Raw genomic sequence first — 23483 nt, 5'->3', positions numbered from 1 at the left:
TAAATCAAGAGTTAGATAATACCTAAGTCTAAGTGAATGAAGTTCAAGCTAAATTTAAAAAAAAAAATCAAATCAAATTTGAATAACTAATTTAACGAGTTGATTTATTTAAGGACCTTTAACTCAGTTATTTTATTAAAAAAAGTTTAAATATTATGAAGTTTAACTCGGTTTATTTATTGTTAGAACAATCTACTAAGATATAAATCCAAATATGGATGTTAACTAAAATACTCATCGTATGATATAAGAAGGTCAATTTTTTCCCGTGAAAGCGCAATGATTAAAATACCCTTCCATTGAAATTTTCCTTTAAATCATGCAAAAATTCTTAATTGTCAATTGGTTTGTCATCTAAGTCAGCAAAGGATCATGACCAGCCTTCCCACCTCACCTAGATTTCTCCATCCAAGTCATCAATTTGGATTGGATAATTTAAATATGTGGGATTAAAAATTTATCGATTCAATTAAAAAAGATGACTAATCAGATGAGGCAGGGAAGGATTTTTTTTTTAAAAAAAAAGAAACTTAGATTATGAATTTTGGTGATATATATTTTAAAATGAAAATTATGATTTTATTTATAATTATTTTGACTAATATGTATAAGTGTAAAATAAAATTTTAAAATTTTATTGATGTTTTTTTTAGAAATATTTATTTATGAAATCATCAAATTCAATAAAGAAAAATAGAGTAGGAATATTTATTTATTCATCAACATCTTTTTCAATGTGAATATATAATTGCTAATTAAACCCGATAAATAATATAAAATTGTTTAATAAAATAAAATTAGATTGCGAAAGAGCCAACGATTTATACTATTTTTTTACTATAGCCATTTTATTTTACTTTAAAACATTAAAAAAATAAACTATAATTCAAAATTTAAAATACTATTATTTTAAATTATAAGATATACGATTATCAATAAATCATAAATTTATAATCAAATTAATATAGTCTTTAAAAAAATCTAGCTTACTTATAATTCATTTTTTTCCAACTTTAAATTTTTTTCTTCTTAAGAAAGAGACTTCAAAATTTTAAGTTGAAATCATCCAAATTCCAAATGAAGCTCAACATATTTCTAAAAATAAGTGTGAAAGAAAACTATTAATGAAATCGTTTAACAATGAAGATGTACTAGTTGACTTGACTGATTAAATCAATAAACATCAAATATTTACAATAGCTTAATAGTTGATCAGACACAAGAGAAGAGAGATTATAGTGTTGGATCTGTAAAAGAAAAGAAGAAAAAAAACATTTCACAGAACTTGGGATAGCCAAAAATGCATGTGAAAAAACTATATTGGTCCTCTCTAAAACTCTATAAATAAGAAAAAAAAAATATAGATTTTTCATCTACATCTGTCATTGCTACTATGAAGTGCAAGAAAAAGGGATTATTCTAAGTTGAAGGAAGGACATGTCCTTCAATAGTTAATGATTAAGGATAAATAAAATTTTAGTTAAATTTGAATAAATTGATCGAATTTTAAAATGTAGTTTGGTTTATTCAGAATTTTAATTTTAAAATAATAGTTAATTTGATTTTAAAATTTATTATTCGATTAAATTGAATAGACAGAATAAGCTAAAATTTTAGACTAAATCAAATTTTCAGATCCTAATTTTTACAGTGAAATTAAATTTTGATAAATTGAATTGAATTTTTTAATTCTAATTAGAAAATTTCGATTAATTTAGTTGAAAACTAAATTAACTGATATTTTATCGGTTCAGTTTATTATTTTTAAAATTTTCAATCGATCAGTTAGTCCGGAAAAAATTAATTTAATTCAATTCGATTTAAAATCAGTTTATTATTTTTTTAAAATTCAATCGATCAGTTAGTTCAGAAAAAAAATAATTTAATTCAATTCGATTTAATTTTAAACAAATACACAACCTTATTAATGATAAACTAAAACTTCCACCATGCTATGTTTAGAACCAAGGTCTTCACCATGTTCACATCTTGTTGAGATTTTTTAGCGTGATGACTTCTTTGACAAGGCGCTGGGTTGTCCTTCCACGGTTCATGGTAAAGAAGTGCAGCTTGATGTTGCTGATAACCCTTTAAAATATATTAAATGTTGAAAGATTACGTGAAAGATGAAAAAAAATGTAAATATGAATTAGAGTATTTTCTTTCCACTCAAGTTCTTTCTATAACTTCAACAAAGAAATAAAATTCATACTTTATTTGCTTGCTTAGAAGTAATTAGAGAGGAGAAGTTTATTAATTAACATAGTCTATCTTGAATTTAACAAAGTTAATTGTAAATTTACCTGAAGTTCACCTCTCTCTATGCCACATATGGATCTAGAGAAAGCATTAATAATCTCACCAAACGATAGATTCAATAGTCTTCGCTAGACAAGAAGAATGCAGCAAATGAAGGCAAGCACCCATACAAGAGTCATGTTGTGTTTCTTCAAAGAATTAATGCATCATTAGAAAGTTGAACGTAGTACTTTCTAAAAAAAAGTGTAGCAAGATAAAGTTTACAGTTGTCTCAAACAAATAAGACCGCGAACTTTTACTAACTTTCTATTATCTAAGAAGAGAAAAAAAAAAAGTTTGAGATCATCATCAATGGTTAATGAGTGAGCTATTTCAAGTTCTTACAAAAAAAACTCTCCAACACTACTAAACTACTAACCACATTAACATCTAACTAGTTGACAAGGATTGAATGACCATTAACATATTCTTACAGATGTGGTACTTTATTTTTTTCTCAACTTCTTATTCAATTACAGTAATAATCTCCTCCAAGTTGTTTACATTTATTAAATATCAAATTTTTATAACCTCCATGTAAAAAGTTTAAATATTATGAAGTTTAACTCGGTTTATTTATTGTTAGAACAATCAACTAAGATATAAATCAAAGATGGATGTTAACTAAAATATTCCTCGTATATGATATGATAAGGTCAATTTTTTCCCCGAATGATTAAAATACCCTTCAATTGAAAATTTCCTTTAAATCATGCAAAAATGCTTAATTGTCAATTGGGTTGTCATCAAAGTCAGGAAAGAATCATGACCAGCCTTCCCACCTCACCTAGATTTCTCCGAAGTCATCAATTTGGATTGGATAATTTAAATATGTGGGATTAAAATTTAATCGATTCAATTAAAAAAGATGACTAATCAGGTGAGGCAAGGAAGGATTTTTTTTTTTAAAAAAAAAACTTAGATTATGAATTTTGGTGATATATATTTTTTAAGTGAAAATTATGTTTTTTTTTTTTGTGATAATTATTTTGACTAATATGTATAAGTGTAAAATAATATTTTAAAATTTAATTTTATTGATGATTTTTTAGAAATATTTATTTATGAAATCATCAAATTCAATATAGAAAAATAGAGTAGGAATATTTTAGAAATATGTCATATAATCATTTAGATATTTTAAAATTTAGGTTCTTACTTATGTGGTTATGTAAACGTTTTCCTCTCACCGTTTTAAATTCACATTTTCTTTTATCATGTTATTTTTTCATCAACATCTTTTTCAAAGGTTAGTCAAAAAAACACAATCTCAAGTCTAGCTACGATAGGGCAAGCGATAGGGCAAGCGTGTGTTGGGTAGAGCAAATTGTGTTGAAAATTAATTATATAACTAAGTAGTCGAAATAGTGACATAAATAAATAATTATTTTTAAGTAAACAAAAAATTAATATTAAAATTTATTTAAATAAAAATATTGAGACTAAACCAGAAAGGTATATTCATAGATAGATGTGAATATATAATTGTTAATTAAAATCGATAAATAATATAAAATTGCTTAATAAAATAAAATTAGATTACGAAAGAGTCAACGATTTATACTATTTTTTTACTATAGCCATTTAATTTTACTTTAAGATATTAAAAAAACTATAATTCAAAATTTAAAATACTTTTATTTTAAATTATAAGATATACGATTATCAATAAATCATAAATTTATAATAAATCAATATCGTCTTTAAAAAAAATCTAGCTTACTTATAAATCAATTTTTTTTTCAAACTTTAAGTTTTTTTCGTTCTTAAGAAAGAAACTTAAAAATTTCTAAGTAGAAATCATCAAATGCTTAACATATTTCTAAAAATAAGTGTGAAGGACACTATTAACGAAATCGTTTAACAATGAAGATGTGTTGACTTGACTGATTAAACCAACAAACATCAAAATATTTACAGTAGTTCAATAGCTGATCAGACACAAGAGAGGAGATATTACGGTGCTTGATCTGAAACTGAAAACAAAAGAAAAAAAAATATCACAGAACTTGGGATAACCAAAAATACATGTGAAAAAACTATCATGACCCTCACTAAAACTCTAGAAATAAGAAACAAAAAAGGATAGAAGATTTAATAGCTATGTAAATTTATTGTCTACATCGGTCATTGCGATTATAGTTAATGATTAAGGGTGAGTATAAAGTTAGTTAAATTGAATAAATCGATTGAATCGGTTGAATTTTAAAAAGTAGTTCGGTTTATTTAGAATTTAAATTTAAAAACAGTTAATTCAATTTTAAAATTTATTATTCGATTAAATCGAATAGAAGAATAAACTAAAATTTTTTACTAAATCAAATTTTTAGATCCTAATTTTTACACGAAATTAAATTTTGATAAATTGAATTGAATTTTTAGAGACTAATTAGAAAATTTCGGTTAATTTAGTTGAAAACTAAATTAACTAATATTTTATCAATTTAATTTATTATTTTTTAAAAATTCGGTCGATCAATTAATTTGAAAAAAAATCAATTTAATTCAATTCGTTATCCTTTCATAGTTAATGGTAAAGAAGTGCGGCTTCAACCTTAATCATAATTCCTTGAAGGCGTATCTCGATGTTGCTGATGACCCTCTAAAATATATGAAATGTTGAAAGAAATTTAAGTGAAAGAAGAAAAAAAATATAAATATAAATTAGATTATTTTCTTTCCACTCAAATTCTTTCTGATAACTTCAACGGATAATTGCAAAATAAATAAAATCCATATTTTATTTGCTTACTTAGAAGTAATTAGAGAGGAGAAGTTTATTAATTAACACAATATATCTTGAATTTAACAAAGTTATATTATAAATTTATCTGAAGTTCACAGCTCTCTGTGCCACATATGGATCTAGAGAAAGTATTAATAATCTCACTAATGGTAGAATCAATAGTTTTAGCTAGACAAGAAGAATGTAGCGAATGGAGGCAAGCACCCATACAAGAGTCATATGTTGTGTTTCTTCAAAGAATTAGTGTATCATTAGAAAGTTGAACGTAGTACTTTCTAAAAAAAAGTGTAGCAAGATAAAGTTTACAGTTGTCTCAAACAAATAAGACCGCGAACTTTTACTAACTTTCTATTATCTAAGGAGAGAAAAAAAAAAGAGTTCTGAGATCATCATCAATGATTAATGAGCGAGCTATTTCAAGTTCTTACAAAAAAACTCTCCGCTACTAAACTACGAACTACATTAGCATCTAACTAGTTGACAAGGATTAAATGACCATTAACATATTCTTGCAGATGTGCGACTTTATTTTTTTTCTGAACTTCTTGTTTACATTTGTTAAATATCAAGTTTTTATAACCTCCATTAGAAAAATTAAATAAACTCACAAACTAGCTTGTGGGATTAATGAGAAGAATGGTATTAAACTCTATGTGAAGATCAAAAGGAGATAGTGTGAAATATCATTTTGTAGATAAGAATGACTACCTTTTGGCATTATTTTTATGCATATTTATCAATTTGTTACCATTTCTAAAAATAATAAGTATAAATAAAATATACAAAAGACTAAACAAAATATAATAACAATAATAGCAAGTCTTATCTCACTAAGTAGGTAGGTAAAAGATTGATAAAGAAATCAAACATAAAGTTCATACTTGAGCAAACTTATTTTCATCAAAACATAGTACGCACACTATTAACAAATTACATTTTCAACCGGTATAATATCTACATCGATCACCTTAGTTGTTATTCATGCAAAGTCAAAAAAGTCTATTTGCAAAAAAAAATCACCATAGGATATAAAATACTATCTTGATAGCACGGTAAAAGTGAACAAACTGAATGAACAACAGAAACATTAATAAGTCCTTCCATGAGACACTTGTTAATAAGTCTGATTGTTCATGTAGTAAATGGTTGTCATCCTTTGTCAGTGAGAACAATCAGTACACATGGGTCATCCAGAGGTTGGCAACAAACCGAAAACTCACTAATCGTAGTCTAATATAAAAAAAAAAGATTCAATGAAACACTCCAACTAAACTTTATCTGGGGTTGCTCTTGAAGTTGATGGAATGTACAAAACATCTATGAATAAAAGCCATTAAGGAATAGAGAATGAAATTAGATGAAGCGGAATAGAGAATGAAATTAGAATGAAAAACAGTAGATGACAACGCTTCTAATTAGTGATGAGTATTCTGTTAAAACTGAACTGAATCGAATCAAATTAATTGAACCGAATAAAATCATTTTTTTTTAACAAACCAAACCAACTGATTTTTTTTTTAAAAAAAAAATCAAATAAACAAAACTAATCAAATATCAATTAATCCGATTGAAGATTTTTTTTAAAAAAAATCATTCTATTTTTAGTAAAATTCAATTTCAGTTTTAAAAAATAAGATCTAAACACTTAGTTTGATCTAAAAATTCAGTTAATTCGTTATATTCAGTTTAATTAAATAAGAAATTTTAAAATCAAAACTGAACAAATTTATCTAAAATGACCCATTTTTTAAGGAAAATATCAAAAGGAGATAGTGCTTTTGATATTATTTTTGTCCATATAAATAATAACAAGTATAAATAAAATATCCAAAAGACTGAACAAAATATAATAATAATAATAACTAAATCTTATTCCACTAAATGGGGTGGATAAAAGACTGAGCAAGAAATCAAACATAAAGTACATACCTTAGTAGACTTATTTTCATCAAAACACAGTACGCACGAATTACATTTTCAACAGGTATAATATCTGTATCGATCACCTTAGTTGTTATTCGTGCAAAGTCAAAACAAGTCTATTTGCAAAAAAAACAAATCACCATAGGATACAAAATACAAGTTCATCAACATGTTCTTGAGAAATGAACTTCAGCGATACCAACATATTATATGTAGAGTTCCATCCTAGTAGTACAATAAAAATGAACAAACTGAATGAACAAAAGAAATATTAATAAGTCCTTCCATATGGAACATCCCTTCCAAGACACTTGTTAATAAGTTTATTGTCAATAGAGCAAATGGTTACCATCTTTTGTCACTGAGAACAATCAGTACACATGGGACATCCAGAGGTTGGCAACAAACCGAAAGTTCACTAATCGTAGTCTAATATAAAAAAAAAAGAATTCATTGAAACACTTCAACGAAACTCTATCTAAGGTTGCTCATGAAGTTGATGAAATGTAGAGAGCATCCGTGAACAGAAGTCAATTACGGAATAAAGAATGAAATTAGGGTGGAAAAATGCAAATGATAATACTTCTAATTAGGAGTGAATATTATGTTAAAACTGAATCGAATAGAATCAAATTAATTGAATCGATTTTTTCCAACAAACCAAACTAAATGTTTTTTTTAAAAAAAAAACAATCAAATCGAACCGATAAAATATCGGTTAATTCGATTGAAGTTTTTTTTTTTTTTTTTAAAATATTTTTAGTAAAATTCAATTTCATTTTTTAAAAATAAAATCTAAAAATTCAGTTAATTTGATATACTCTGTTTAACCGAATTAATAAGAAATTTTAAAATCAAAACCGAACAGAATTATCCGAAATGATCGATTTTTTTAGGAAAATATCGAATTTCCAAATAAACCAAACTGCATTTTAAAATTTGATCGGTTTGTTCTATTTAACTTAATTTTTGCCTACCTCTACTTCTATAACAAAATTATACCTCGAATAACGTCCATGGCATCCAAAAAACTTGATGATATTCGTTGGGCTCTCCAGTCCGGAGTAGCAAGAGAAGAGAAGCAATGATCTCAAAGACAACTCCATGGCAGAAACTATGGTAATGGGAACGAAAACTATTAGTTATTGGATGCATTGGAAATGTTTTCAGATATAGGGTTAGAATTGCTACATGAAGGAAGGTTCCTAGTTATGGGTTGTGAATGAGAGCAGATTGAGAACGGCAGTGACGCCTCTCTTGTTACTGATCAAATTAAAGGGACGATATAGGCATAGAAAAGATCAGGCAGGACTCACGTAACTTGGCCTCCATCGGTTCCTCGCCGTTGGAGGATAACGTGATGACGGAGGCTAATCGGGAGGCGTAGATAAGCTCCCTCAACTTGCGGATGACACGGCGATAAACTCCCTCAACTCATGTATCGACAAAAGAAGGTTGCGACCTCGTTAGTCCAAGAATCACTTTCTTTGGTCACTCTTTTGTTAGGTTTGTAAATAAAGTATATGTTCGCAATTTAATTATCGATTATAAACTGATCTCATGATTTACCTTCTTTTATGTAACCTAAAACGAGCTATAAGAGTCATCTTGGGTGAAAGTAATCACGCTATAACGAACATAATTATAAACCATATGCTTTGATAAAATTTCTATAATATATTAAATATATAAAGAATTTTTAAAAAAATAAAATATATAGAGATAAGAATGAATGATAATAAATAAGAAAGAAATACTTTTTAATGGTGAAGAGTGCCTTTTTATTTATATCTTTTTTAATTGTAAATTTTTATTATTAAATTAGTATTGAAAATATTAAAATATTATATATTATCATTAAATTTTATTAGCTACATTTTATTTAATATAAAAATATACTTAAAAGAAAAATAAATTAAATTAAGATCCATTAGAATCATGTTATGTTCAAGTTAGACTCAGAGGAATAGGCCACTAAGATATGTCTAGGGGCCCTTATTATATTGGGGTTCATTATATTATAGTCTACATTTATTTGGTGAGCGACTTATATAAGACTCTCTATGAATCTGGACGTTCTTAGTGGATTTCGACGTCATATATTATTGACATATACGAGTTTAGATAGTAAATATTTAAAATTATAGCTCAAATAAATTGTAATTAAGATTTATTTTCATTGGGGATTTTAATTTTTTCGCTAGTTAAATTAGATTTGGTCAATAATTTTTATTTTTTTTATAGATCAAAGTTAAATTTGGTTGTTTTTAATTTTTTTTACTCGTTAAATTTAAATTTTATTGATAATATAATTTTTTTACTTAATTAGATTTGGTTGTTAATTTTTTAAACAAATTTTATTAAAATTTGATTGAGAAATTTTAATTTTTTATTAATAAAGATTTAATTTACCGATAAAAGTTAAGTTCGATTAATAAATTAAAAATATTTATTGATTATGCTCGATATTTTTATACTTTGAAAGTCTAAACTATATTTAATATTGTACTATTACTTCTTTCTAAATTTTATTTTTTTTTCTCATTCTTTCTTTTTCTTCGTTATTATTTTTATATCTTTAGTGTTGTAGTCTTGTTCTTATGTAAGTTATTATACTCTCTTTCTTTTTTTAATTTGTAATCGATGTTTACCAGCTAAATTGTTTAACTAAATAAATTTAATTGATAGTTTATCAAAATTAGAATCGATAAAAATATAAATTGATACATAAAACTCTTTGCTGGTTATTTCTACTACTCAACCTATTAAATTGATCGACAAAAAAAATTAAATAACAATTAAAATATATATTAGTAGTATTATTATCATTTGTTACTCATTATCAAATTAGTTAGTATTCTTAATATTTTATTGATGAAATTTAACTTTATTTATTTAATTAAAAATATTTATTAGATAAATATATTAATTTTTATTAAATTATGCTTGAAAGTTTTACATAAAAGAATTTTTATTTTTTAAATTTTACAAATAAAAAAGCTCACTTGATACAAGATAAAATAAAATTATTGATATGTGACCTAATTAGCCACCACTTTTGATTGCGGTTTTTTTTACAATGTATAAATTGTCCTTTTAAATTTTGCTATTACAATTAAATATTTATTATAATATTTTATTAAAAATATATTTTTACAAAAAGAGTTTTTTATTTAAAAAAATATTAAAGTTTTAAAAAAATTGGCCATATCAAAGAAAAGGATTCCCTAAAACACTTGAAACTCTATCTAAGTTTGCTCCTGTAGTTGATGAAATGTATGGAACATGCATGAACATAAGCTAGTTATAGATCAGAGAATGAAATTCTCTAGGAGAGAGAAAATTAGTAGAGGATAATACTTCTGATTAAGGGTGGGTATTCAGTTAAAAATTAATTGAATTGAATCAAATTAATCAAACAGTCCTAATCAATTTTTTTTAACAAATCAAACAGACCAAATTTTTTTTAAAAAAATCAAACAAACTTAACTGATAAATATCGATTAATTTGGTTGAAAATCGAATTAATCAATATTTTTTTTAAAAAAAATATTTTTTTAAAATAAAATTTGATTTCGGTCTTCAAAAATAAGATCGCCAAATTTGGTTTGACCAAAAATTTAGTTAATTTGGTCTATTAGGTTTAACTGAATAAGAAATTTAAAAATAGAAATGGAACCGAATTAATTGAAATAATCAATTTTTTAAAAATTTAACTGAATTTTCGATTAAACTGAACCTAATTTTAAACATGATTTGTTTGGTTTAACCGAATTTTGCTCACTATTACTTTTAATAACAAAATTATACCTCAAACAACGTCCATGACATCCGAAAATAATTGACGATAGACTTTGGGCTCTCCAATCCGAAGTAGCGGGTGAAGAGAAGTTATGGTATCGAAGACGACTCCATGGCGGAAACTACGGAAATGAGAAAAAAAAAAACTATTAGTTATTTGATGCATTAGAAATGTTTTCAAATCTAGGGTTAGAATTGCTATATGAAGTAAGGTTCCGTATGGAATGGAAGGAGACGACCGACTACAAGAAGTATGCCAGTGACCCGACCATGAAGAAGACATCGGGGCAGTTGTAGACTGTGAATGAGAGTATATTGAGAACGGTGGTGATATCCCTCTCATTACTGATCAGAGGGATGATAAAGGTGTCGAGCAAATCGGGCAAGACGCCGTGTAACTTGGCTTCCACGGGTTCCTCACCATTGGAGGATGATGCGACGACGGAGGTTGATCGGGAGGCAAAGATAAGCTCCCTCAACTCACAAATGACAATGAAGATGTTGGCCAAAAGGCACGGATCGGTATACAAAAGTGGCAAGCTTGTCAGTCAGTCTAAGAATTAATTTCTTTAGTTAACCTTTTGTTAGGTTTGTAAATGAAATATATGTTGGTTATTAGTATTAACGTTCATGAACATAAATTTATAGAAAAAAACATATATACAGAGGTGAGAAGGAACGATAATAAACTAGAAAGAAATACCTTTCTAATAATTCTAATTAAGATGAGTGTCTTTTTATTTTTATCACTTTTAATTATTTATAAATTTTGATTATTAAATTAGTATTGAAAATACTAAAATATTAGATATTATCATTAAGTTTTATCAACTACATTTTATTTAATATAAAAATATATTTACAAAAAATAAAATAGAAGTAAATTGAAGGATGGTCCATTAGAATCATGTTATGTTTATATCTAATGCAACACAATTCATATAAAGATAAGTTTGCTAAGCGTAATCCATTTTTATCGGGCTAAATGGGGCCACAAATACCCAATTAAAGAATGCTTAAGTTGATAACCTTACCTTTGTTCGACATTATAACAAAGTGATGGTGAACATACTCAGCTACATGTTCTCCACACCACATTTCAAAACTTTAGTTGGGGAATCAAAAATTAATTAAATAATAACAATCTTAAAATGATATAATAAATAATAATATTATTATATATTAACAAGCTCACATATGCCATGTCATAATCAATAGATCTCTCCTTTTTTAAAATTAAACTTAGAATTGAAAAAGATTGTTCGTGTCTTCATAATTTATGTTAATTAAGTTAATTAATTTGGGCTATACACGAATATCAAATCTTAAAGATTTCTTCATTAATCTCTTTCTTCGATATGTATAAACTTTGCAAGTGTATCTTAAATTATGGATCGATTATATAAGCTCACACTAGTATATATAAATTAGATTAAGTAAATCGAGTAAATAGAGCGAGTCAATTCAACTATCGCTGATACTATCTTTTAGAAAATGGTTACTTCTTATTCATTCCAATATTTAAGACTAATTATTTTATTTTTTATTTTTGTCACAGCTGTAAATCATGGAAGGAGCTCATCTACTACATCAATTATATGTTCTTTTTTTTTTAAAAAGAAAAAGTGTTATTAATTGATCTAAAAATAATTTATTTAAATTGATGGATGAACATGAATCAAGTGTAAGCACAGTGACAATACAAGCCAGCCACTAAGTCAGGTTCAATTTCAATATTCATTTTTTTTAAAATAAACAATAGCATTTTTTTAATTATAAAATTTAAGCAAATATTATATATATAAATATTAGTGGAAAAATAAACTAGTTATAATTTAATGGTGCCAAGTAAGCTCCTGATCAGCCCATTTATCTTTTTCTTTGACTGAGAGATTTCACATATTTGATATTATTAAGAGATTGGATCAAAACAGAAATGTCAATTTCTTTTAATAAAAAATATATTAAACATTAGAAGTCAATTGAAGATTTTTGAGCTGGTAAGAATTTCTAATACAATGGAATTTCATTTGGCTGAACTAGATTTTATTGTAAAATTTTAATTATACAATATTAAATATTTTTTATTTAAGAAATATAGTTTTAAATAAAGTATCGACAGACGAAGGCTGCAACCTCATTAGTCCAAGAATCAATAGGTTATAAATTGACCTTCTGATTTAATTTCTTTTACATAACTTAAAGCTAGCTATGAGAGTTATTTGGGGTAAAAGTTATAATCACGCTATAATGAACATAATTATAAATTATAATATACTAAATATATAAAGAAATTTTTTCAAAATAAAATGTATAGAGATAAGAAGGAATGATAATGATTCTAATTAAGAAGAGTGTCTTTTTATTTTTTAAATTGTAAATTTTTATTATTAAATTAGTATTGAAAATATTATATATTGTCATTAAATTTTATCAGCTACATTTTATTTAATATAAAAATATATTTAAAAGAGAAATAAAATAGAAATAAATTAAATTAAGATCCATTAGAATCATATTATGTCGAAGGTCAGCTAAGGAATAGACCACTAAAATATACCTATGCCCCTTATTATATTGGGATCCATTATATTTATAATCTGCACACTCTTTTATACTTTTGAAAGTCTAAACTATATTTAATATTATACTATTACTTCTTTCTATTTTTTTTTTCTCTTTCTTCCTTTTTCTTCATGAGGTCTTGTTCTTCCGCAAGTTATTATACACTCTTTTTTTTTTATTATTCATAATCGATGTTTAGCAGTTAAACTTTTTTACTAAATAAATTTGATTGATAGTTTATCACATAATTCTGGGGAATAATCTATTATACGTAGTGGTTATTTCTACTACTCAATCTATTAAGGTTTCATCATAATAATTTTATTGTTGTGAGACTTTTCTTCATAAAAATAAAATTGATCGATAAAAAAATTTAAATAAAAATTAAAATATATATTAATAATATTATTATCATTTGTTACTCATTGCCAAATTAGTTAGTATTTTTAATATTTTATTGATGAAATTTCACTTTATTTATTTAATTAAAAATATTTATTAGATAAATATATTAATTTTTATTAAATTATGCTTGAAAGTTTTTCATAAAAGAATTTTTATTTTTTAAATTTTACAAATAAAGAAGTCAGCTTTGGTACAAGATAAAATTATTGATATGTGACCTAATTAGTCACTATTGTGATTTTTTTTATAATGTATAAATTATTTTTTAAAATTTTACTAATACAATTAAATATTTATTATAATATTTTATTAAAAAAAAAAAATATATATATATATATATATATATATATATATATATATATATATATATATATATATATATATTAAAAATTTATTTAAAAAATATGAAAGTTTTAAAAAAATCAGACAGTCTGATATCAAAGAAAAGGATTCCCTGAAAGCTAAATTCTATATGAGGTTGCTAATGTAGGTGATGAAATAGAACATCCATGGACAAAAGTCAGTTATGAAATAGAAAATGAGATTCTCTAGAAGAGAGTGAGAAAACTAGTAGAGGGTAATGCTTCTTATTATGGTATGGATGAGTATTTAGTTAAAATTTAACCGAATTGAATCAAATTAATCAAACTGATTATAATCAATTTTTTTTCTGAAATAATCAAACCGATCAAATTTTTTTACAAAATCAAACAAACTTAACTGAATCAATATTTTAAAAAAAAATCAAATTTTTAAAATAAAATTTGATTTCGGTCTTCAAAAATAAGATCTCCAAATTTGGTTTGACAAACAATTTAGTTAATTTGTTCTATTATATTTAACCGAATAAGAAATTTTAAAATAGAAATCGAACAAAATTAATTGAAATAATCAATTTTTTAGAAAAATAAGCTGAATTTTTGATTAAATTGAACCGAATTTTAAACATGATTTGTTCGATTTAACCGAATTTTTGCTTACTCTTACTTTAATTAGTAACAAAATTGTACCTCCAACAACGTCCATGACATTCAAAAATAATTGATGATAGACTTTGGGCTCAGGCCAGTTCGAAGTAGCGAGTGAAGAGAAGTTATGGCATCGAAGACGACTCCATGGCGGAAACTACGGAAATAGGAACAAAAACTATTAGTTATTTGATGCATTAGAAATGTTTTCAAATCTAGGGTTGGGATTGCTATCTGAAGTAAGGTTCCGTATTGAATGGAAGGAGATGACCGACTACAAGAAGCATGCCAGTGACCCGACCATGGAAGAAGACACCGGGTAGTTGCGGGCTATGAATGAGAGCAGATTGAGAACGGTAATGATATCCCTCTCATTACTGATCAGAGGGACGATACAGGTGTGGAGCAAATCGGGCAAGACGTTGTGTAAGTTGGCTTCCACTGGTTCCTTGCCATTGGATGATGATGTGGCGACGGAAGTTGATCGTGAGGCAAAGATAAGCTCCCTCAATTCATGGATGACAGTGGAGATGTTGGCCATAAGCTCCCTCAACTCGTAGATGATGCGATGATAAACTTCCTCAACTCACGGATTGGTATACAGAGGTGTCAAGCTCGTCAGTCTAAGAATTACTTTATTTAGTTACCCTTTTGTTAGGTTTGTAAATGAAGTATATGTTCGTTGTTAATATTAACATTAATGAACATAAATTTTTAGAAAATGACATATATACAGAGGTGAGAAGGAATGATAATAAACAAGAAAGAAATATCTTTTTAATAATTCTAATTAAAATGAGTGTTTTTTTATTTTTATCACTTTTAATTATTTATAAATTTTGATTATTAAATTAGCATTGAAAATACTAAAATATTATATATTATCATTAAGTTTTATCAACTAATTTTATTTAATATAAAAATATATTTAAAAAAAATAAAATAGAAGTAAATTGAAGGACGGTCCATTAGAATCATTATGTTTATATCGAATGCAACACAATACATATAAAGATAAGTTTGCTAAGCGTAATCCATTTTTATCGGGCTAAACAGGGCCACAAATGCCCAAGTTAAAGAATGCTTGAGTTGATAACCTTATTGTTCGATATGATAACAAAGTGATGGTGAACACACTCAGCTACAAGGTCTCCACACCACATTTCAAAGCTTTAGCTGTGGAACCAAAAATTAAATAATAACAATCTTAAAATGATATAATAAATAATAATATTATTATATATTAACAAGCTCACATATGCCATGTCATAATCAATAGATCTCTCCTTTTTTAAAATTAAACTTAGAATTGAAAAAGATTGTTCATGTCTTCATAATTTATGTTAATTAAGTTAATTAATTTGGTCTATACACGAATATCAAATCTTAAACATTTCTTCGTTAATCTCTCTTTCTTCGATATGTATAAACTTTGCAAGTGTATCTTAAGTTATGGATCGATTATATAAGCTCACGCTAGTATATATAAATTAGACTAAGGGGGCGTTTGGTTCTTTCCTAGGAATAGGAATCGGAATGGGAATCATTGTATTGTGGAATGGGAATGGGTATGAGCATGGATATCACTCTTAAAAGCAATGTTTGGTTAGTTGTATATCTTCTATCGGAATAAATCAAAGTTTCCTTTTTTACCCTTAAAGGAAAATAAGAGAAAAAATTAGATGTGAGAGAAAGATGAATGTGAGAGAAAAATATGATGAAAGAGAATGATGAGAGAGAAAGTATTATGAGAGAGAAAGTGTGATAAGAAAGAATGAAGAGAGAGAAAGTGTGATGAGAGAAAATGAAAAAAGAGAGTGTGATTGGAGAGAGCATGATGAGAGAAAATATGATGTGAGAGAAAGTATGATAGGAGAGGATGAAGAGAGAGAAAATATAGTGAGAAAAAATGAGGAGAGAGAGTGTCATGAGAGAGATTGAGGAGAGAGAAAGTATGGTGAGAGAGAAAGAGAACAGTGAATATGATAGGAGAGGAGAGAGAAAGTGTGTTGAGGAAAAAGTAGTAAGTGTGATAAGAGAGATTGAGGATAGAGAAAGTATGATGAGAGAGAAAGTGTGTTGAGGAAAAAAGGAGGAAGTGTGATAAGAGAGATTGAGGAGAGAGAAAGTATGATGAGAGAGAAAGTGTGATGAGAAAAAAGAGAAAAGAGAGTGTGATGGGAGAGATTGAGGAGAGAGAAAGTGTGATGAGAGAGAAAGTGTGATGAGGAACAAAAGAAGGAAGAGAGTGCGATGGAAGAGATTGAGGAGAGAGAAAGTATGATGAGAGAGAAAATGTAATGAGAAAAAAAGAGGAAAGAGAGTGTGATAGGAGAGATTAAGGAGAGAGAAAGTGTGTGATAAAATGATGAGAGAGAAACTATGATGAGAGAGAAAATATAATGAGAGAGAATAAGAAGAGATAAGTGATATGAAAGAAAAAATAAATAAATATATTTTGATATTTAATATTAATGGAGAAAATTTTAGTTTTAAGTCAAGGGTATTTTTGGAATAAGGGAATATTTTGATTGATGAAAATAGGGTAATGACTCATTGAAGGGGGGGTACATAGGAATGAGTCATTACCCAATTTCAAGGATTCATTGCCTTATTTGTATTCCTATTCCTATAATCCAAATATTAACAATGGGAATCAATGATTCCCATTCCCATTCCCCACTCCTATTACCTTAAACCAAACGCCCCCTAAGTAAATTGAGTAGATAGAGCGAGTCAATTCAATTATCGCTGAAACTATCTTTTAGAAAATGGTTACTTCTTATTCATTCCAATATTTAAGACTAATTATTTTATTTTTTATTTTTGTCACAGCTGTAAATCATGGAAGAAGCTCATCTACTACATCAATTATATGTAATTTTTTTTTTAAAAAAAGTGTTATTAATTGATCTAAAAATAATTTATTAAAATTGATGGATGAACATGAATCAAGTGTAAGCACAGTGACAATACAAGCCAGCCACTAAGTCAGGTTCAATTTCAATATTCATTTTTAAAAAATAAACAATAGCATTTTTTAATTATAAAATTTAAGCAAATTATTATTATTATTATTTTATTATATATATAATATATTAGTGGAAAAATAAACTAGTTATAATTTAATGGTGCCAAGTAAGCTCCTGATCAGCCCATTTATCTTTTTCTTTGAATGAGAGATTTCACATATTTGATATTATTATGAGATTGGATCAAAACAAAAATGTCAATTTCTTTTAATTAAAAATATATTATAAAATTAGAAGTCAATTGAAGAATTTTTAGCTGGTAAGAATTTCTAATCCAACTGAACTAGATTTTATTGTAAAATTTTAATTATACAATATTAAATATTTTTTATTTAAGAAATATAGTTTTAATTTTTGAGAATTAAAGGAATGAAAAAATCGTTGTTTGGGGTGCTATATAATAGAACAGAGAGGAGAACGAGTGAAGCAGAAAAAGAAATCGTTCCTTTTCCTGTTGATGCATCTGAAGAAGAATTGCGAGTAGAGAGATCTTCGATCGGTAGGCGATAGATTGGATATTTGTTGCTGTGATTGTTCATTTTGCGGTCATCTGCTAGCTTCCGTACCCGTGAATCGCTATGAAATCCCGGAGTCCGTCAACGGAGGAACAGGGAGGTTGAGGAAGCGGCGGCTTCTCCGGCGGGAGGTCAGGAGGAGGCTTTCCGGCTGCATTGCGCTTGAGAAGGAAGCAAGGAGCATTCCCGCCACCGTCCGTCGGTAGGTTTCGGCTCGGACGCCCGCTTTCGCCGGTCGTTATTTACGTTTTCCCTTTTTTTGCTCAAGGATTTTGAGATCTTTGCTTTTTACTTGGTAGGTTTCCGCTTAAGGTTTTCGATTTTTGTCGGGTGAAATAGGGAAACCGCTGGCGAGGGTTAGGGTTTATATCATTGGTTTGGGCATTTCCTGCCTGTGGATGTTTCCTAATGCGATTTCTCAGAATTTTCTGCTCATGCTGTAACGAGTAGCTGATATCGTTGGAAGAAGTTGAGATCTCTCGTTTTCTAGTGAAACTCGCTTTTTGTGATTTGGAACGCAGTTTTGAATTTTGCCTCGTAGATAGTCAATTTTTAAGGTCAACGAGTGAAGGTTGACCTAGATGGATATTACAAGTGAAGTCTAAGAGATCCATCTGCGGTTGGCTTGTTGTTCATCTCGTGGTCTTCATCTCTACAATTTGATGATTTTTATTTGAGTGGCTGCCATCTTTTGTATAATTTCCCATAATCTTCAGTCATGTGCTGTGAATCTCTTACAATGGTGCAAATGAAGGATTGTTTTGTAGCTAGCTTTGAATGCTTATTTCATGTTAGATTGAAATTATGTGTGCAGTACATCGACGTTGGCCACAGAAAATGCAGGGAGCTGTTCTGGTCGCCATTGCTGCTGCAATTGGCAATTTCTTGCAGGGATGGGATAATGCCACCATTGCAGGTAAAACCAGAATCAAATGTTCAATTTTTTCCTTCTCGAATGAAAAGCAAAATGTTTGATATTGATCCCTATGATAGTGCATCTAATCTCATCATGCTCAGCGTGATCTTTCTATTAAATTTTCTTGGAAGATGACCGGAGAAAAGCTTTGCTTCTTGATTCTCACATGCTTGTATCTTTCTCAGGCTCTGTTATTTATATAAAGAGGGAATTTAAGTTGGAAGATCAACCAACAATGGAGGGATTAATAGTGGCCATGTCACTTATTGGTGCGACTGTCATTACGACATTCTCAGGAGCAGTATCAGATTGGATTGGTAGGAGGCCTATGCTAATTATCTCTTCAATTCTGTACTTCCTCAGTGGCCTCGTGATGTTGTGGTCTTCAAATGTGTATATGCTGCTCCTTGCAAGGCTTATAGATGGATTTGGAATCGGTTTAGCAGTCACCCTTGTTCCTCTATATATATCGGAGACAGCCCCATCTGAGATAAGGGGATTGTTGAATACCCTTCCACAGTTCACTGGATCTGGAGGAATGTTTCTCTCGTATTGTATGGTTTTTGCGATGTCATTACAGATCCAACCTGACTGGAGAGTGATGCTCGGTGTACTCTCTATTCCTTCCCTTCTATATTTTGTGTTGACTGTATTCTTTCTGCCTGAATCACCGAGATGGCTTGTTAGCAAAGGGAGAATGAAGGAAGCCAAACAGGTTTTGCAGAGGTTGCGCGGAAGAGAAGATGTCTCAGGTTTGTTCTATAATAAAGTGCACCACCTGATAGTCATTTTTGCATAATCTTCCATGTGTGTTTATGGCTTAGTTTCATTATGACTCCTTAATCTATTTCTTGAGCTAAAGAACACCGAAGAGAATCAGTTTTTGCATGACCTTTCATGTTGGTTTGAAATTTTAATTTCTGTTCGTTATCCTCTATTCTATTTTTTATTTATTGGATGACTTCAAGTCTTATGTTATCCAATTGCATTTAGCAATAAAGTCGAACAGGTAGTTTAATACATAATCGATGTGTCATTGCAATTACTGGAATCAAAGTCCTGAAATAGATGGTGTTTACTGAACGAAACTTGACACTTAACATTTACTTAGATACTCCAGTTTCTTTTTGCTCGATAAAATTTGATTTTTGATGTGAGATTCTTAGGAAGGCACAATGAGTTTCAGGAACTTGCAAGTTTTGGCTTTTAGAATGTGCTTCGTAATTGCTTATGTTCAGACTAGAGTTTTTCTTTCAGCAAGAAAAAGGTGTTTTTTTAAAAAAAGTTTTAGCTAATGCAGATCTTTGCTCAAATACAAAACTTTATTTAATTAAAAAAAAAGATCAACTTTTTTTTCATCTACCAGATTAACTAAACTTGCTGGCTTGTTTAATACTTTAAATGTTGATGTTCATCTATAGTCAATGTATCTTCTGTTTTCTTTTTACAGGAGAAATGGCACTTCTTGTTGAGGGGTTGGGAGTTAGTGCAGATACATCTATCGAAGAGTACATAATTGGACCTGTAAATGAACACCTCGATGAACAGGACCCAACAGCTGAAAAGGAGACGATAATGCTATATGGCCCAGAAGGCCTCTCGTGGGTTGCACAGCCAGTTACTGGTCAAAGTCATCTTGGAAGTGCCTACGGTCTCGTATCACGCCAAGGAAGTATCGTAAACCAAAACATCCCTCTTATGGACCCTCTAGTTACCCTATTCGGGAGTGTCCATGAGAGGCTACCCGAGATGGGAAGCATGAGAAGCACTTTGTTTCCAAATTTTGGCAGCATGTATAGTGTGGCGGAGCACCACCACAGAACCGAGGAATCCGACGAGGAGCAAGGTCTCCCCGAGGGTGACGATTACATTTCTGATGGTGCAGGTGGCGACTCCGATGACAATTTGCATTCCCCGTTGCTCTCACGCCACGGAACCGGCATGGGTGGGAAAGATATGAGGCATAATAGCAACCTTATGCAAGGAAATGCTGGAGAGGCAGTTAGCAGTATGGGAATAGGAGGCGGGTGGCAGTTGGCTTGGAAATGGGTTGAAAGTGAGACCGCAGATGGAATGAAAGGAGGCTTCAAGAGGATCTATTTGCATCAAGAAGGCGTGCCTGCGTCGCGTCGAGGTTCCCTTGTTTCAATTCCCGGTGGTATCCCAGAAGAAAGTGAATATATTCAAGCTGCAGCATTGGTAAGCCAGCCCACCCTGTATTCGGAAGTCACTGGCCATCATCCAGCTGGTCCAGCAATGGTTCACCCATCGGAGGTTGCTTCCAAAGGGCCAAAGTGGCACGACCTTTGTGAGGCAGGAGTTCGACATGCACTATTTGTTGGCATTGGCATGCAAATCCTTCAGCAGGTAATTACAAACAATAGTATAAAGAAGGAAATGATCCATTTTCCTAACCTTTCTTCGAAGCAATATAACTGCCTTTCTAATAGTCATCTACTGGTTTCTTGTCACCAGCATAAGCATGAAGTCGAAAGAAATATCTCTTTTTGTATTTAGATTTATTCGGGAAACTAGTTCCTCTCCACACGAGAGAAATGTAGAGAATGTTAAAAGTATTCTCTTTAGATTGAGGTTTTATATCGACTATGAGACAACTATGAAAGTAAATAACAAAGAATAGCATTCTGATCGGGTAATATTGTTGTCAGAAAACTTATCTTTCTCTTCATCGAAGTATGATTGTTCTTGTAGTTTAATGATGACTTAGCAGTCCTTTCGGACTCACTAGCAATATGAACTATAATTGCTTTCCATTTCCCAAGATTGCCTCATTCACTCGAACCTAAACTGTCTCGTAAACTATCGTGAAAAATTAACTTCATTGTAGTGAAGGTTTACTTTCTTTCAGTTCAAGGTTGTTAATTAGTATGATACTGTATTTTTATTAACTGAAGAACATTGTCACTTGGTACAATTTGTAACTCAAGTTTTGCTAGCCGGTTGTTCTTATATTTAAACTCTTGCAGTTTGCTGGCATCAACGGAGTTCTTTATTACACTCCACAAATTCTCGAGCAAGCTGGCGTGGAAGTTCTTCTTGCAAACTTAGGAATTGGCTCTGATTCGGCATCCATACTTTTAAGTGCTCTTACAACTTTACTGATGCTTCCATGTATAGCGGTCGCGATGAGGCTCATGGATGTCTCCGGTAGAAGGTAAACTCCCATCTCAACTCTGACTACACTATTCGTTTTCGATATCGTGCTCATGCAATTTATTGTGATTTCCTTTGTGCAGAACTCTTTTGCTAGCTACGCTCCCCGTGTTGATTGCTTCGCTTTTCATGTTGGTTCTCACAAACCTTGTCGACTTGGGGACCGTTGCTCACGCTGTGCTCTCAACCATCAGTGTTGTGGTTTACTTCTGCTGTTTCGTCATGGGCTTCGGTCCAATCCCCAACATCCTTTGCTCCGAAATCTTCCCAACTCGAGTCCGCGGCGTGTGCATAGCCATATGTTCCCTCACCTTCTGGTTCTGTGATATAATCGTCACCTACACACTTCCTTTGATGCTCAACACCATTGGTCTCGCAAGTGTCTTTGGAATATATGCTGCCGTCTGTCTCGTGGCTTTGCTGTTTGTTTTCCTCAAGATTCCTGAAACTAAAGGCATGCCTCTCGAAGTGATCATCGAGTTCTTCAACGTCGGGACGAAGCAGCTCACCAGGGACTCGTTCAAAGATTGAAAATGGCATTGAAACATAGTACAAGTATACTTTTGAAGGGGCATGTTTACTTTGGATGCCCATTCTGGTTGAGGATGGAAATTTGAAAGGAATGAATTTGTTTCTTTATACTCGTTTCGTTATCGATCTGTTTGGTGAGCTACTTCTGTTGCACATTCTATATTCAAGCTTTAGTTTTGTTTGTCGATATACTCGTCCAATAAAACACTGCTTTGAAAGAAAGAATATGTTCTTGGGAATTTTTCAGTGTCTTTTGTCGTCGGAGTTTGTCCTTATAGATCCAACTATTTCTGCTCCGACGGTGAGCTTATCGTGTTGTTGGCAGCTTGGTCCAGTGGCATCGTTAATGTTCATGTTGTCGAGATAGTCGAGACATCCATTAGCGCAGGCATACTCCCCTTCAATTAGTTGGCACTCCCCTTGGTCATTGATATACCTTTCGATTTAGTCGGCGGCTTTTGAATCAATTTACTCAACCCTTTATGATGGTCCCAACAACAACTTGTCATTGGTCATATTGAGATACCCTTCGATTCTCTGGTGGCAAGCCCTGTAACGAGTACCAACTCGATACATTCTACAATATACAATTTTGATCTCGAGAGGTCA

At 29.7% G+C, this 23483-nt stretch overlaps 1 protein-coding gene across 1 annotated transcript; it reads left to right on the top strand.

The window, feature by feature from the left end:
• Positions 1–18137: 18137 nt before the first annotated feature.
• LOC122047623 (monosaccharide-sensing protein 2-like) lies at positions 18138–23113 on the top strand. The gene is made up of 6 exons (XM_042609015.1): positions 18138–18455; positions 19068–19169; positions 19355–19921; positions 20620–21536; positions 22157–22344; positions 22427–23113. The coding sequence occupies exons 2-6, from the start codon at positions 19091–19093 to the stop codon at positions 22872–22874; spliced, it is 2199 nt and encodes a 732-aa protein (XP_042464949.1). The 5' UTR covers positions 18138–18455; positions 19068–19090; the 3' UTR covers positions 22875–23113.
• The last annotated feature ends 370 nt before the right edge of the window (positions 23114–23483 follow it).

This window comes from Zingiber officinale, chromosome 2B (genome assembly GCF_018446385.1).
Source record: "Zingiber officinale cultivar Zhangliang chromosome 2B, Zo_v1.1, whole genome shotgun sequence".
In the NCBI taxonomy this organism is placed as follows: domain Eukaryota; kingdom Viridiplantae; phylum Streptophyta; class Magnoliopsida; order Zingiberales; family Zingiberaceae; genus Zingiber; species Zingiber officinale.
The sequence above is the reverse complement of the archived record's forward strand: the minus strand, read 5'-3'. Positions and strand labels throughout refer to the sequence as shown.

What these genes read in the sequence shown, in the direction of transcription:
- LOC122047623 (XM_042609015.1), top strand. Translation starts at nt 19,091, where the DNA reads ATGCAGGGAGCTGTTCTGGTCGCCATTGCTGCTGCAATTGGCAATTTC. An exon ending in GGATAATGCCACCATTGCAG is followed by an intron (nt 19,170 to 19,354) that starts GTAAAACCAGAA and finishes TATCTTTCTCAG; the next exon opens with GCTCTGTTATTTATATAAAG. An exon ending in CGGAAGAGAAGATGTCTCAG is followed by an intron (nt 19,922 to 20,619) that starts GTTTGTTCTATA and finishes TTCTTTTTACAG; the next exon opens with GAGAAATGGCACTTCTTGTT.